The 17,500-nt window shown below is 42.6% G+C and overlaps 2 protein-coding genes across 2 annotated transcripts in view; both read right to left on the bottom strand.

Moving 5' to 3' along the window:
- Positions 1–6,587: 6,587 nt before the first annotated feature.
- Positions 6,588–7,846, bottom strand: pou3f2b (POU class 3 homeobox 2b). Its single transcript, XM_076279420.1, has one exon. The coding sequence runs from the start codon at positions 7,722–7,724 to the stop codon at positions 6,588–6,590; it is 1,137 nt and encodes a 378-aa protein (XP_076135535.1). The 5' UTR covers positions 7,725–7,846.
- A 4,593-nt stretch (positions 7,847–12,439) lies between these two features.
- LOC143118353 (neuroendocrine convertase 1-like) overlaps positions 12,440–17,500 on the bottom strand; it is a 189,046-nt gene continuing 183,985 nt past the window's right edge. The window contains exons 19-20 of the mRNA XM_076279419.1: positions 14,749–14,891; positions 12,440–13,005 (exon numbers count right to left, since the gene is read on the bottom strand). Of these exons, the coding sequence (XP_076135534.1) occupies positions 12,972–13,005; positions 14,749–14,891 (177 nt within the window). The 3' untranslated portion in view covers positions 12,440–12,971. The remainder of the gene's footprint in view (positions 13,006–14,748; positions 14,892–17,500) is intronic.

Raw genomic sequence — 17,500 nt, 5'->3', positions numbered from 1 at the left:
CTGTATATACAGCTCTGGAAAAAATTCAGAGACCACTGCACATTTGAATTTGCAAATGTTCTCTTTATTTTGAATATGACCGTCAACTCATGCGAATGTCACTCAGCAACCTTATGACATCAGAAAAATGTGCGGTGGTCTTCATTTTTTCCAGAGCTGTGTGTGTGTATGTATGTATGTATGTATATATGTATGTATATATCTGTGTGTGTGTTTGAATGCAGGCTAGCATTTGCAAAGATTGGGCAAGTTACCTTTGTTCCAAATCCCAACCACTGAAAATCGTGAATAAGAGAAATGACGCCTAATCAGCGGTGTGAACATTTATCATAGTAATATGTGCTGAGCAGAGGACGTGAGTCGTGCGGCTAATTGTTTAGGTTCTTACAGCGTTGTAATTAGACAATAACTTTACAAATGAACGCACATACCCATCAGTGCTCTTTCCAGAGCTGAGTGTAATTACCATGACTGAGGCTGGCTCTTAAAAACAATGACTGGATTGTCATGTCGAGGCTACGGTACACTCACTCTGTGTGTGTGTGTGTGTGTGTGTGTGTGAGAGAGAGAGAGAGAGGGAGAAGGAGAAATAAGAACAACTCCTACAGCTATTTCAGCCAGTGAGTTATTTGGGGGTAGCTAGTGCAAGTGAGCTTGAGGACACTAGAGATCTCATCAGCTCTTACCAAGTCCATGCCAGGCATGATCAATCAGCATTTCTCTCTCTGGTCAGGCTAACATCACAAATCAGATGATGTCCATGATGATGAGGATTATTTTTTTCTGTGAGACACACACATAAACAAACACACATCTAGCCATTCTTTGCATTACTGTTCTCCATCTCTGCACCTAGTCTGCCTGGCTGTAGAGGGCGCTAGAGGACTGTGGCGACATTTGTGAGGAGCAGTCTCACACACCCAGAGACCCAGGACAGGAGCTTCCACTTACCCAGCGAGAGGAGAGGTCACGGGCATGCCAGGCCAAGACAGGTTAGGAGCTGCAGCTCAACAGACAAACAGGTGCAGTGCATGGGGAGGTATGACTTTCACCAGTACTTCCTCTGCAACTGATTTTTATTATTAAACTGAAGCCAGTGCCTCTGGGTCCTTGACTTCAAAGGTGGCCTGTACACACACACACACACACACACACACACACACACACACACACACACACACACACACACTTTTGTGTGCATCAAGGCAACTGTACTTTGAAAAAGTATTTTTTTTTACAAAAGAGTGGTAGTAAATTGCACATTAATTGCGTATGTCCTATTTACCAAAATAAATGTATGATTTTGTTGTCAAAAATAACATTTCAAACTAATCTAATGAGTCTGAATGGGTCAGAAAATGAATTAAGTTCCAGCCTTGAGATACCCTCTGAAAAGACTGGCATGCACTCTTCATTTCTCTTATACAAACTATCTTTTCTCAAAAGCAGCGTTCAAAATAAGCTCAGGTGGATCTGCTAACTCTGTCGTCTCCTCGCGCTCTCAGGCACTCCTTACAATGACACAGCAACACGCATCAGGCTTGGCGATGAGACACCACTGTCAGGTCGGTCTAAAAATACCGCTGGCCTGAGACCAGTAATGTGTCGCCTGTGAGTGATAACTACACAGGCGGGGGAAACTGTCAAAAGCAACACCGCTAAGAAAACTGTGAGCTGTAGCTTAATGGAGCCCCGCGGTGACAATTGCAAAAGGTAAAATCTCTACAGTAAAAATGTTATGTTAAATTCCAAAAGCTCTTTAAGAGTTGATTTTAACACACTAAGAGTTAATCTGAAAAGAGGAACAAGCTCTACATACTCAACTACTGTCCGAGTGGCCTAATTTACTCTTAATAGCAGGGCAAGTGGCACTACTCTGGGAAATGTGAGGTGACGGTTATATTCCCCCAATGCAATCCGAGATCATCCAGCCTCAAACACACACACCCACACACACACTTCCATACACAGGAATCACATGTGCCCACAAATGCAAACACCAGTCACGTAAGGTCACACAAATTCACCCACACAAACACAGGTACACAGGTACACACACACACACACACACACACACGTGCTCACAAGTCTCCCATTGTTATGTACACACTTGCCGAACATAGTAGACTGTTACCAAATTCCGCCTGATTTCTAGGTGAATCGATTGTGCTCTAAATGTGGCCGAGTAAAGTCCTCTGTTGACCTTCGCCATTACTGCCATCGATTTTCTCACTCATTAAGGCTGTTGCATTGATAGAGATGACATGGCTCTTTCATCTTCAGGGATGGTGATGGGTGACAAAGGTGTGCTGATCAGTCCAAATGAACTGGAGCAGTCATCACCTGACATTAATCCTCACCACACGACTCACCCTGCCAAGTGCCCTGCCTGCCGGCTTACTAACGACAAAGGTTATATGCATTTGGTGATGAAGATGCAGCACTTTCCAGAAGTTTTACACATTTTTTCTTAACAGACACTTTTATCTTGTTTCTTCTCTTATGCATTAGTGAGTCTACAAGAAACATACAAGCATTCTTTTTTGTATATGCTGAAATCAACTGAGGTGTTTTCAATTTCCTGCAGTTTGTATGTTCCTAATTGATGAGCTGAACCTATTCATGACATTTTGGAAGTATCACTCTGTCAGCATCAGCATTGTGTCAATGTGGCCACACATTTGTTTTAAGAAAGAATTGTACAGGGAGAAAGAGAGAGAGAGAGAACTTGGAACTTGTGAGGCTCCATTTTCATATTTAAAGATATCTGTGATAAACAATATCTGCCAAATAAATGGTTTGCATTCAACGTAAAGGTAAAACTTCACTGTAATTTTGACTGTTAAACATTTGATGTTATCACAAATGGACATTTTTACAATGTCCAATAACTAACTTGGCTTGCACAAATTAATACTTATCTTATGATAACAATAAAAAACGTTTTTGTTAGTAGGCCTATATTTTTATCGACTGCTGGTGGCTCAGTGGAGTTTACATTTTGGATCCTGCCTGGCAAGGATAGAACATCTGCATTTGAATTAACAATGTATCCAGATTGATTCAGATGTATTCAAATATTAGGTTATTTGAATTATAGTTTGTATGTACTGTAGATTGTAGTATTTGTAAGAAATTACATTGTAGTATTTGTAGGAGGCTATCTGTTTAGATATGTGTGTGTTTTGAGCCATCAGAGAGAACTCTCTCTATATTAAATATAATTAGGCCTATCTTAAAAGCTAGCCCTTTAGAAAGCCTTTTGTAATACGTGTTGTTATACTACATTAGACCTTGATTCAAATGATTTCTTCGCATTCTGCCTCCAAAGTGCATCAGATTTGCCCGTGGCAATGAGACTTTTTTTGTGTACGAAGCTGCCTCTTAGAATGAAGTATGGAGTAGCATCAATCGATTACAGTAGGCCAGCTCACACGTGCATCACGCCAGGTCAGCGTCTTGCTGACCGAAATCTCTGAAGGCGTTCTTGTCTATCACCTGCTACATAACAAACGCGGCTTCTTAACTGGCGGGTGCTACACAATGTCTGCATACAGATATTCATATATTGCTTACTTCTACACCTATTAGTTATGTTGGCCCCAAAAGAAATGTGTCATCTTCCAGCCATAGCTAGCCATAGCCCATCCAACATAGATTTGGGCACAGAAAGAACCTCAAGGATCATCACGATGTTGGGTTAAAAAATATGGCTAACATGGACAGGAGACGTGGATGGCCGTTAGAGGGCACTTTTGTCTCGTTTTTGCCCGAACAGCTCAAATGAATTGATTAGTCCATTTAACCCTCTTCCACACTTTAGTTCTGTATCAATACTGCAATCCAATGGACCCGTTGAACACGCTAAACATGACACCAAATTAAACAACAAGGCCACTCTAATGACGCCAATAAACACTGCGTCAACAAAACGCACAAGCGCACACTGACTGTTCATACTCCTAAAAATAAATTGATTGCTGTTGGCCAGAGAAAACGTCAGGACGCTGGACACGTAGTTCGGGATCATTTGCCCTTGTCTGACCCAAGACTGTCACTCAAATGTGACTGAAACCAAAAGAGCCATACAGACAGCTGAAATGCATGCTGGATAGCCTTTTGTTGCGGTTCAAAGAAGGCCTACTAATCACCATCTTGAGATATGCCATTCCTCTATTGGTATGCTAGCAATCTTATCTTGATGTTGCAATTGATACTCTAGTGATTAGGCTATAGGCTATGCATGGTGGTGCAAATAAACTAACAAGTTTAAAAGAATGAATTAGACGTCTGGTATCAAGAAAAAAAGTTATTTAATAATTCAAATATTTTCAAATGTGCAAGTCTTTTGTTCACTAATTATCCAGTGATGAAATATTACTTGAACATATTCCTATCACACCCTCTGCGCTTTTTATTTTACCTACCACACAGGATCATTCAGACCAGAGTTTGATAGACTATGACAAAAAGCAAACAAAACAAATAAATACATCCCACAATTTGTTTCCAGTTCCAATAGGCTTGATTGATTAAGCTATGGAGAAAATAATCTGCGTTTACGTCCACCTTTGTTTTCTTTTAAAGAAAAGAGTAGCACTCGGCAGACCACTGAAAATAAAGATGTAACCCAAACAAATTAAGAAAACATACATAGAAAACACACGTCCCTGGGTAGCGCCTCAATAAAATATTAAAATTAAAAAGGTAAAATGAGGAGAAATAATATTTGAGGGGTTTGAAAGACATATATACATAGGCCTTAGCGTTGACTGCAGGCTATACAGTCCGTATGATGCATTGGATGAGCCCTATAGCCTCTTCCTTCTATATCAATCAGCGCGTATTACGGACTGAAGAATGTTTATGTAAATACACCTTATTCTGCATTCATACTGCACCTCACCTTCACCACAGCGCTAACAGAAACGAACAGTAGCCTGTACTTCGCCAAATCTCCACTTTACTGAAATAAAAACCTAAACATGGCTTTGAATGGTGTGATAATAATAATAATAATAATAATAATAATAATAATAATAATAATAATAGGTGGTGGTGCCAACATTTCATATAATATGCTTTCTAGTTCAGACGTAAATATAAAATGTTTTTAAATATCTTTCCATTTGAAAAGAGAGAGAGAAAGAGAGAGGGAGAGAGAGAGATAGAGAGAAATAATAAAACAGCCTACAAGATAAATTAAAAATCTGTTGCAGAAAAAAATAAATATTTGTCTGCAAGTCAGGAGCTGAAGTACATTTTTTCCAATTAATTTTAAAGGAAAGAATCGAAAAAAACTGAGTTGGTTTGGCAAGATAGTGCTGGGTGTACGAAGCCACTGGAAAATAATTAAAGATGAAATTAAAGCAAATGTAGCCAAGAAGCAACTGTAACACACTACAAATAACGAGCAATATTGTCGCTACAATGTACTATAAATAAAAAATAGAATGTACTAGAGCCCAATACAAAATTATGTCAAATAAATTTGAATAAAAAAATAATCGAACAGCTAAAACCTGTTTTGTTTTTAAATCATTTAAAGAAAAAAAGTGCCCCAGTGAGAAATAACGAAACCATGTCTGTTTAAATTATACAATATTTACAAACTTGATCTATGTTCTGCTGTTCAGGAACATCTATGCGGTAATATTTTGTCGCTTGAGGGAAGTGTCAGATTTCCGTCGCCACGTAGCCCTTCCGTGACCTGTCCGCGAACCGCTGGCGCGTGGCGCAGAGCTTGGCGGTGGCAGCCTTTGTGTTTTAAGAAGCGCGTTAACTGATATCAGACAACTAAATAAGGGTTGATATTTGCAATTGCATGACTTAAGTCTTAAATAATTCCTTTTAATTTGCACCGAATCTAAGCATCTGCCATATTGTAATCTATGATCTGCAGAGAATGACCTGGTGGGCCTACAGTGTTCCAGCTAATAATAATAATAATAATAATAATAATAATAATAATAGTAATAATAATAATGACAATAATAGTTTTCTGTTTCAAAGCCCCTCTTAACTGAGCGTTTGTAGGCCTACTCAAGATCACTAATGTTGACGACTGATTGAGTGAAAACCTACGCCTGATGCTCAACTACAGTTCCTCTCAGCAGCTGTCAAAATGGCGTTCTGATATCGAATGCAGCAGCTCTTGACACTTTTCACGTAGGACAAGCAGTCCTGTACAAAACAATGCAATGATAATGCAGCCGTATGCATACACTACAAAAGTCAAATGTGTAAACAGTATAGGCAGTAGATGGACCACAATGTACGCTCTAAAAATGATGCTTTCCACTTTGACGGCTCTCCCCATCACAAAAAGGTTTACACCTAGAAACTGCGATGTCACAGTGCTGGGTATATTTTTACAAAAACATTCGCCCCCCTGCTCTTGAGGAAAACCCACCTTCCCTTTCGCTAACGCTATGCGCGCTGTTGATATTGTTAAGGGCTGATAGGCTAACGTGTGCTCCCTCCTAGACACCTTCTATCCTCTGGATAGTTCCGTGCTGGACTGGACATTTTCAGGTATAAATAAAAACCGAGACAGTCAGAAAAAAGCAAGAGTGATCCTCCTTTGTTCATTGTACCGGTGTCTGGACCCCACGGTGTGGTGGTGTGTCCCCGTACACATCCTCGGTTCCTGGGATCTGTCCTCCAGGAGGAGTCATCCTCTTCTCTTTCTGTCTTCTGTTACAAAACCAAACCCTTACTACCTCCTTCTCCAGCTGCAGACTGTCCGCCAACGAAACTATTTCAGACGCTGCTGGTTTGGGGCACTTCAAGAAATGACTCTCCAAAGCACCCTTGACCGTTACCTCGATCGAGGTTCGCTTTTTCCTCTTCCTCCCCTGTGCTGCGATTTTGTCTAAGCTCGTGGGGCTCCCCGAGGTTGAATCGGCCTCCTCCAACCACTTGTTCAACAAAGGCTTGAGCTTACACATGTTTTTGAAGCTTAGTTGCAGGGCCTCAAACCGACATATCGTGGTCTGGGAAAACACATTTCCATAGAGCGTTCCCAAAGCGAGTCCTACGTCTGCCTGCGTGAAGCCCAGCTTGATCCTCCGCTGCTTGAACTGCTTGGCGAACTGCTCCAAGTCGTCGGAGGTCGGCGTATCCTCATCCGAGTGGTCGTGGTGGCTCTGGTGCTGGTGCTGCTGGTGCTGGGACGGCTGGTGGCCGTGGTCGCTGAGGTGCGGGCTGTGGTGGTCCTCGTGTGCGTCGCGCATGTTGTGATGATGCATCCCCTGTCCGCTTCCCGGGATTAGTCCATTGACGTTGAATCCCGGCTGCGAGTAGATGAGGCTCTGTCCGTTGGATGTTGCCATGCTCGGTATGTGCGCCGCCGTGGTCGTTCTCCATGCCCTGGCGTCGTGGTGATTCCCGTGCGTCTGGTGAACCAAATGGGGCGGCCGCGACTGATGCTGGAGGTTGCTGGAGTTGTGCATCTCGTCCCTAGTGGTCTGCACCGCGGGTTTAATGTCCTGCTCGCCGAGCGGACTGGTCGACCACGGAGCCCCTTCTCCGTGCGACAGCGCCGTGATCCACTGGTGCGCGTGGCTGAGCGGGTGACTGTTGCTCTGCAGTGAGTAGTCAGTTTGCAACAGGGTTTGCGCGTCCCTGTACGCCGTGGCTTGCTGCATGCTCCCGGACTCCGAGTGCACAATGGAGGCGCTGGAGGTGAGAATGTTGTAATGATTGGATGCTGTGGTCGCCATGACTCTCGGAGCCGGACTGATCGCTCTTATTACAGAAACCTTGCATTTGACAGTTACTCTTTTGCCACAGGCGTCTCCCAGGCGCTTTGCCAAGTGGACACAGCGGCGCGCACCTGAGCTCCGCCCCCGGGCGACCTCCATTGGGTGAGAGGGGTTGACGGACGTGTTCTCTTCTCACAGCACCGCGCTCATTGGCCAGCTGTGGGCCTTAACAAACACTACCCCCTTCTTCCAACGGAGCTATGAGTTCTGCGGCACCTCTGAAACGTGAGACACTGAAAGGGGCACGGCAACGGAGCGAGGACCAATACAGGTTATTCTCTCAGACAAACTGTGAGAAAAGAGGCTTGTTTTTAACATTTAAATAGCGCAGAATTTGGTGTGTTAGTAAGTCAGGATACAGATGTTATATTTATGTATGTATAATTATAAGTTGCCATGCTGATGTTATAAAAATTATTTAATAAATATGTAGATATATATTTGTGTGTGTAACCAAAAACTTTGTGTATTTCCAAAGACCAAAGTATGCAAGTTTCATTCGTAGTATGCCAAAACTTGTTTCAAACCTCTTTGTAGCCTGTTTAAAGTTTGCTGCAGTAAGTTGAATTCTGTTGTGTCCAGAATCCGTTGTTTATAACTGTCTGTGAATTTGGGAAGTCACTGGATAATACGAGTATTTCTTTTTAAAAATAGACCTACTGCTAGATATTAATGCGTAATTTTGGTATGGCCATCAAACATTTAATTTCAGCCACACGCTTTTTATCTCTAACCAAAATAATAATTATAATAATAGCCTAATGTTAAATTGAAGTGCGTTAAAAAAGTATGTATGACAAATCATTGTGTTGGCATACATCAGATTTAACAAAAAAAACAAAACATTTTAAAGTATAAAATATCAGTATTAAAAACATGAAGAATGTAGGCTAATCATTCATTGTTTGTTCATTAAATAGGTTTTATTTTTTAGACTAAAGTTGGACACTCTTCTTTAAGTAGTGAACCATTTGAGCACTAGAGCCTACCTTCACCGACTGTAGATGATGTCATTACTGATGTCGAATAGTTAGTGTGTATGTGATGCAGAGGCATATACAGTCTTAAATCAACGTGTCTACTCCGCTTAGATTGTTGCGATCTGTTGGGAACTAAAGGTTACACGTTGTTTTTGCTGATTACATTTTTAAATGCACAAATGGACATAACCTGTCACTATGGTGACCCTCCGATAACTTTTAATAATCAGCGTGTTAATATCAACTTCATAAAAAGTGAGCTTGCCATAAGTGTTATCTTACATTTTGTGTATGTCTGATTTTGTTTTTACCCATGCGAATAGTCATAGGCTACTTAATTAGGCCTACAATGCAGCATTATATAACTTACACTGCAATTTCAGAACTACATTGTCAACGTTGCTTTAATGGCAGTGGTTTGTTTTCTAAAGTGAGACCAATACTATTTGGGGTAATCATTTTTTTTTCTTCTATAAAACTATTACGCATAGGCTAATACAAGCGTCAGTTACTGTCAGTTTATAAGATTTAGCTCGGCCCACTTACATTGTGATTGGCATGAAGTGAGTGGGATATGGGCGCGAGCGGCTCATTGCCTGACGCTCCAAACCCATTGTGGAGTGCGCAGGTGTCAGAATCGGCCCAGCTGCATCCACCCCCCTTCCCCCTCTGAGTGTGCAAAGGATCTGACATTGTCCAAAGGGAGGACATTTTCCCTCACCGCCGACCGTTGCCATAGAGAAGAGTAAAGGAAACAACAGGGCTCACGTCACACCTACTTTCGCCCCCACTTCTTATGTCTAAAGGCCCATTTAGAGCGGCTCACTGACGGGACAAAAGAGAAACTGAGTGGGTGAAAGACACTGAACGGGAGAGAGAGAGAGACTATCCCCTTTGACACTATAACTGAGCAGCCTATAGGCTACTATAAGCAATCTACCGGTAATAGCCGGTACAATAATAGGTAGGAGTCTGACATGATGTTAAGAATAACGTTCAACCTGTAGAAAAGTTTGACAGGCCTATAGCTTTCCTCATATTTCACCCGAAGGAAATTCTATTGCAAACTCAGAGCCACGGTGCTCAATCTGCTCAGTGCACTTAAGCTGTTGTTGGCATTAGGCACATCGTTCAAACGAACTGCATGCAGGAGGCTATTCAACTGGCCAGAGTTGAATGTTTTTACTATTATCTTTACCAAACATTTCAAATTATGCAAAACGAGTTCATTTGGAGAAATAGAAAAATGTGAGCTATCCAGTTGGTTAATCATCACATAACCTAGAGTTTATAATTTCATCCTGGAAGTCAACAAGCTAGCTACCCAGTAAGAACGTGTGGGCAATTGTAGGCTAGTTGCAAGCAAGTTGCCCGAGAGAAAACTCCGTGAGAAAATAGGCGGAGAAAATATCAAATCACGTGGTTGTCCATTAGCCTGGACGCTCACATTTAAACTGGGGCAGATAAAGTTTGAAGACATGGTTCAGATCAGGAAATGTATTCATCTAATGATGATCATCATTGTGGTGTAACAGTGAAATCATCCAAATCAAAAGAACATTTGTGGCAATTAAGGTGGTAATTCGGAGAATTACCACATTGCCACAGAGGCTTAAATAGTCGTGTTGGGAGAAAACCAAAGCACATTACTTTAATGGTGTAATATGCAAACTATGGGTCGTTCAATTACATGGCTTAACAACGCATAAATGATGCGAGGCTTGTTATTTGGACTGCCGACTCTGTGGTAATTCGTTCGGAGGGGCCAGTGCGCTTTCTCATACAGTAAAATCTATTTCTGAGCTCCAGGAAGCGCTGCCAAACTACGTTTAAGGGAATAAAAATTAATGACAGAGAATCTGAGCGTTAAATTAACAGTAATTATATGACCCGCATGCTGTAAAGATTCCATTTTTTATGGTCTAATTAGGTAACTGTCTCCTCATACATCAACGTGTTTCCCTCTGTGGATATACTCGCGAGAATCCGGTCATGTTCAAATACTGATGACAATAATTAATTACATTTTATAAAGGCATGGTTTAAGTACCGACAAAACCGTGGGATGCGATGTCTAATCCTACATAGTTTCATAGCCGACCACTGGATAGATGGGCCACTGTAGAACTCACAAGGCCTAGTTTGTTTGTATGCGGGTTTGGGGTGGAGCTGCGTAGCCTAACCTACCACTTGATCCAGCGTGACTTAAAATATGGAGAGATCGAAATGCCGAAAACATTAGTGGAAATCTTGGCACATATATATCAACGTTGTGTGTGTGTGTGTAGAGAGAGAGGGGTGGGGTGGACGTAGGGGTGTAGTGTGTGAGTTGAGAGAAAGAGAGAGAAGGGCTCTTTTGAAGGGGCTATCCCCATAGTCCGAGCCAAAGAGGCCTCTCACTCCGAATGGTATTCCAATGCAATTAGTCGGTACAAAGACTTCGTTAAATTTGCACTCCTCTGAATGTTGGCGGCTGATTGTTTGTGTCCATTGTACGGGCTGGTGTATTCTCCTTCTGTGTGAGAAGATGAAAAGACCACCCAGATGAAAAAAGGGAGACTTAACATGCTTCCCTTTAAATTACGGTTTTGGTTCTACCGCCGCTATTGCCAAGACAAATAACCCTGGCCATATTCGCCTCTTGGCTGGACATGGACACTCTGGCGTGGGCACGGTTTGACCCACTAACCTCTTGGACTCCCAGAAGTAGACGTGAAGTAAGCCTTGGCAATCCTTCGCCATTGAAACCCCCCAACAGGTCGTTTGCAGTGCAAGTGATTATGTTTTCAAAGACCAATTTTGGCTTTATTTCCAGCCGTTTCACTCCCGATTCCCCAGAAGCGTTTAATGCAGATTACTTCAAAACTGGCACACAAACACCTGCACCAATGCTTAATGGAATCAACAGATTAACGCCTTAATCCAAAGGACTATGGCTCTGGTTCTATGTTTAGCGGCCAATGATGCCAAACATAATGCGTGATATTATTTTCACATCACATCGCCCTTACACGGAAACCTGGCAGACATCATCTATATATTTTTTATTAAAACATCTCCCTACTTTGTTGGCTTAGCAAAAATTTCCATACATATGTTTTGATGCGACACTGGGGCTCCTCAGCATTAGTTGGTTGACGCGTGTCCTTGCAAACATAACGGCTGTGATGTGAGTATCGAAATGGGATGGAACCCCCCCACCCCCTGCATGGCGACGTGTGCGCGAAGCAGCGGGCCCATCTCTCATGTGCGGCTCCATTAGCCCCACGTGCCTCGTTCCTCAAACGCGGAAGCCGAACAGATGGTTGGAGACGCGCCGTGTTACGAGGCTGCAGCAGTATGTAACGGTGTTCTAATTGAAACATCAATATTGTAGCGTCGATACGGCAGAGGTACTCCACCTCCATAGCGGAGCCAAGGCAAACGGTGGGAGAATGCGACAACACAAACTTCTGCCTTCACGTTGAATCACTAGAGCTCTGTCTGGTGTCACTAAGATAAATCCAGATAGATCATCCACCTTAAAGATAGCATATTTCACATATTCTATTACATGATTTAGGTGAGATGTCCTATGATGGCAGTAGAAAGGGAGAAAAAAACCGAGACACATATTCATATTACAATATGTATTGGAAATTGTTGAACACTCCAGTACAAATGTAGGTAGACATCAAAATTAATCTTTCTGGGCCAGTGAATTCTATTCCCATTTAATAATTGAAATAATGTTTTGGCACTTCCAGTGAATAACACATTTTAAAAGACTGTCCTTTAATCAGTATTGTGTAATGGAGGTGTGGAATGACAGAGGTTTATAATGATAGAGTTAGAGAGGAGGAAGGATAGAGGGAGAGAACAAGAGGGTGGAGAAAGCAAGAGAGAACAGGTGGAAGAACTGAGAGAGAGATCCGGAAGAGGGGTTGCGGGGTGCTCCCACAGTCTCTGCTCTTGTCCTGTGTTGACTGCACCACGGTCTGGCCCTGACCAGCCTTGACTGAAGTTACTAAGATGACCCAGGTTATTGAGGTAACCCTGGTAACAGGTGTTCCAGGTGCAATGCACCTCTGTGCCCAGTGGTGGCGCTGTGAGGAACCCGCCCCTCTACTGGGGCAAAGGTAACCTGGAGGGGTGAGGGGCAGGGGCATCTCTGGACGTCTCTGCTCTCTCTCTCTCTCTTTCTCTCTCTCTCTCTCACACACACACACACACACACACACAGTCCTCAGGAACCTGTGTGCAGTGTCCTCTTCTGTCTCCTTTAGAAAAAGAGAGAGGGAGAGCAGGAGGAAGTGAGTAGGAAGTAAACAGCAATATTTGGAGGGGGGGGGGGCTTGGGAGAGCAAATAATCTCTTAGTCACACGTAATTAAGGAGACATTTGGAAAACCATAGAGACTATAAACTTAGCCTCTTTATGTAAAGAAGTTGTTTTCATATTGCAAATAAAACAAATACAAATGATGTATGGGGCTAAGCGAATTTCCACCACAAACAGAAATGTATTTTAGCAGTGACTTCACAACTACACTAATTTGTATACAAAATACATCTGTTTCAGAGTCACACATGATCACACACATGTTATGATTCTGAAGAGGACTGCGCCAATCTCTCTCTTTCAAAAGACCACTGCCCCATCAACATCAGCAGCTACAGCTTCTAGTCTATTCTTGCGGGACACTAAGGACCCTATCTTATGCCCAGTGCATTGCAGCACCAGGTGACTATGCTAGTTTGTGACCAACGCTTTTTGTGACCAAAGTTATCATTATGCGTCCATATGAGCACCCATGGGAGTGTTGTTGAAAAAAAAGGAGTGGTCACTCACTTTATTTGAATAATGATATCTTGTGCCCAAAACACACCCATGATTAATTAATAAACTTAACTTAAGGAAACCCTTTTGAACCATGCGTCTAGTGCTGGAGACCATTTGTCCCGCTGTCAAAATAGCTAAATGAATTCAGACACATCCTAAACGCACTTACGCCTCACATTTCAGACTATCTGTTTAGATTGCTAAAATAGGGCCCTGAGACTCTGCTGCAGCTGAAAAATGGAGCCCTGAAGAGCAGGGAAAGTAGAAGCGGTCAGAATAGTTTAGGACTCTGCCCAAGCACTACACTTGGACAGAGGCCTACACTTCTCCAATTTACAAAAACAGAATTGTGTGCAACCACTAGAGGTTTTTTAGCACACTCACCGAATGGACACATAGGATAGTGGAGAACAGTTTGCTGCATTTGAGCCAAAAAGTGTAGTCGTTTATAAATGTGGACTGCTGACTACCTATAAGTTATACTATAACTTGGAGTGTTTCCTGTGGCTCAGGTGAGACGAGGAGGGCTTCAGAACCTGACAGTCACCTTCTTAATTAGCAGCTCTTACCTCCTCGGTAACACTGCCAAGTCCTCAGAGGGTTCGATGTTCATTTAATATTTCCAAAACCACAGATGCATTTATTTTTTATTTCTATGTTTTTTTTTTTTTGTTTTTTTTTGTAGCAATGTTTCACATCTCCAAACACGCTAATTTAACCAGTCCAGCAACCAAAAGTAGCAATTCAAATTCGCACGCGTCCCTCACCCCTCAGGGCCTTTAAAGCCTTACGGCTGCCAGTGAGGAGACTGGAGCTGAGCAGTGCTCCCCAGAGAAATCAACTCAAGGTCTGACAGCATCACAAACCATTCCACCACGCACTTCCAAACCACATGTATGACTTACAAGGACAAAATAATCAATAACATCAAGAGAAACCATATCTCTACACTTATGTGTCCTTTTATTTAATTTACAGGGAAGGTAGATTTTTTATTAGTGTATATACGCTCACTGCAAGTTCATGGGGTGACCTTGTAGGTGCTTTCATTTAATATATATATATATATATTGCATTTACCTTTTCTTTCTTTCTTTCTTTCTTTCTTTCATTTGCATACTGTAATGAACACACAGTAATAGGAGACAGAAACAGTAAAATATTAAGCGAGTGTTGCCCACCTGAGAGGACTTTGTGGTGAGGGTGGGGTGCGCTTGATGGATGTGCTCAGTGTATTCCACATCATCTCCTGGTAGTCAGAGGGTGACCCATCAGTGCCCTCTATGTGCAGGGGAGAGTGGGGCAGGGGCTGTGCTTGGGAGGCCTAGGGGTAGGGCAAATGTTACACAGAAAATGTGTTTATGTTTGGTGGAGATAACATGCAAACATGTATGCATGATGCAACAGCATACAACACACACACACACACACACGCACGCACACACACACACACGCGCACACACACACACACACAAACGCACACACACAGCGTCAGTCAACATGAGGATACATAGACATTTACACAACACTATGTACACATACACATGTACGTACGTACACACATACACACACACACACACACACACACACACACACACACACATACACACCTCCTCCTCCAGAGAAAGAACATTAAATATTTCCCCACTTCAGCCCATCAGAGGAGCTGATTCCCCTCTGGAACTCTCTCCTCTCCTGTGTGTGTCCCTCTCTCTCACCCCTCCCCCACGCCGGCCTCGTCCCCAGCCCCTGTCCCCCAGCGCTACCCCAGGATGGCCGAGGACCGACCCCCCCCCCCCACACACACACACACAAACACTCTCCCCTCCAGCCTCCCATAACAGATCAGACAAAGGACATCATTTGTAGGCCAAGTCTTTTCTGAGCTTCTGTTCTCACACCCGCATACTAAAACCAACAAAGCCCGCGGAAAAAAAACCAAAAAAAAAACCCAACGCAACTAAAAACGAAAGCTCCGTGTTTGGACTGGGGTTGGGAGGTCTGTCTGCCTCTCCGTCAGGCATCGATTTATCCTTCCTTCCAATTTATTTCTTCTCTTTACCCGCACGATCCATACCGCTCTGCCTCCAGGGAACATCCCAGGGAGAGAGAGAGAGAGAGAGAGAGAGAGAGAGAGAGACGCCATCTCGGCTGACTGGTAGGCCACTAACGCAGCCCTGAACACCAATAAACCTCCAGTTATGACACCAGCACCATGTGGACCCAGCAAATGGCCTGAGCAGAAACAACTTAAAGTCCTTCTGCTGGGCTGTGTTATGAAATAACAGACGCTTGTGTGGGCTGACAGGAAATGTGAAAGAAAAAAAATGTTGTAGGTGTTCACTCCATGCAAATCACTTGGGCATTTCCTTTTTTTATATGAAGTAAAAGTATAGAAATTCCACATAACTAAAAACTACTTAAAACAAAAAGTATGCAGGTGTTCAAATAACTGTCAAATCTGTTGATGTTTACTCCTTGGTTTTCAAGGTTTGATTGCGTGTGTATAACATTTGCTGTTCCACTGTGAGCAGTACCTTCTCAGATCCATGGCACTACGAGTGAGATGACTCGAGCATTGCAGTATAATGCTGAGGGAAGAACGAAGGTCAGCTATTGTGCTACAAACTACAACCTCAAAATATCAATGACTATTGGAGATCATCGAATTGATCTCTATTAAATCTCATTGTACACAAGAATTTTGTGTTTGCGCTGATTTGTCCATATCAACTGTACATGCAACAAGTGTTTAAAGCACTAACTCAGGGTTAAGACAAAACAAAATAATTTCTGCTATGTATAGACTATTCAGATTTTACACACAGGACTTCTCATCAGTGTGTTTGCTCTTGGGGAAGAAAACTACCGAATACCCACTGATAAAATTAGTTTTGTTTTCTTATTCTTCAGGGAATCATAGCTGATTGTATTGTTAGCCATGGTGTTTAAAGGCAAGTTGCAATCACTTCTTCCAGAAGCTTTTCTAGACTACATGCATATTGTCATGCATGCTACACTAACATTGACATTTTTTAACATAACTGGGCCTTAAACGCTCCCAATCTGGTTTGTCGACACATGTGAACCTCTACTTCGGTAGAAGGGAAAGATACAGCTCAAAGCAACATTATAAAAACATTTTTAAAACCATTTGTTTCTTTTGTTTGTTACTTTTACAGCATGACTGTTAGCTGTGCTGTTGTTACTGGTGTTTCTGAGGCAAGTCTCTTTGCTGTTACTAGTCAGCTTGCTTGATTTAGAGACAGAGATGCCAGAATGCCTTCCAACAAGGGAACAGGATCTAAAATGTGCGGGTAAAGACGAGAATCCTAGAATTCCAGAATTCTAACTCCCTTCTGTTTGATTCCTGCCTGGTTCTCCCAGGAGGCTTGGCTTAGCCTTATTTAATCTAATTTAATTTGGCTGATTATTAACAAACCGCATCCTATCACAACCTTTATTTCACAAGTTCACGCTTCTCTTGAGGAGAGCATGTGAGTGGTGACTGAGGGCTTGCCAGTGTAACTGTGGAGGGTCCAAAGAGGAAGCCCCTTAGGGATTGAGCTAGAAATCCCTGTGGAACGATACATGCAGACATACACGTATAAACACACAAAACACACACACACAGTAACCTAACCACATATTCGTGAAAGCCACTCAAATCATATATTTTTGTACACACACACACACACACACACACACACACACACACACACACACACACACACACACACACACACACACACACACACACACACGGTGTGGAAGCACGCAGAGTGAGAAAGGAGCAGTAGTTTCCTGCAGGCTTGGGGACTCAGACACCTTGCCTGGTAAAGCTGCTGAACTGAGCTGCTGTTGAGACCTTTCTCTTTAACCCTGTGATATTTAAGAGAGACCACAGTCTCCATGTTACCATGTTCCTTAATT

The sequence above is a fragment of the Alosa pseudoharengus genome, unplaced genomic scaffold (genome assembly GCF_046254945.1).
Source record: "Alosa pseudoharengus isolate Yale_2024_CS ecotype anadromous, Long Island Sound unplaced genomic scaffold, YU_APseudo_1.1 YU_APseudo_1.1_scf_12, whole genome shotgun sequence".
In the NCBI taxonomy this organism is placed as follows: Eukaryota; Metazoa; Chordata; class Actinopteri; order Clupeiformes; family Clupeidae; genus Alosa; species Alosa pseudoharengus.
This window is presented reverse-complemented; position numbering and strand designations above follow the sequence as displayed.

What these genes read in the sequence shown, in the direction of transcription:
- pou3f2b (XM_076279420.1), bottom strand. Translation starts at nt 7,724, where the DNA reads ATGGCGACCACAGCATCCAATCATTACAACATTCTCACCTCCAGCGCC.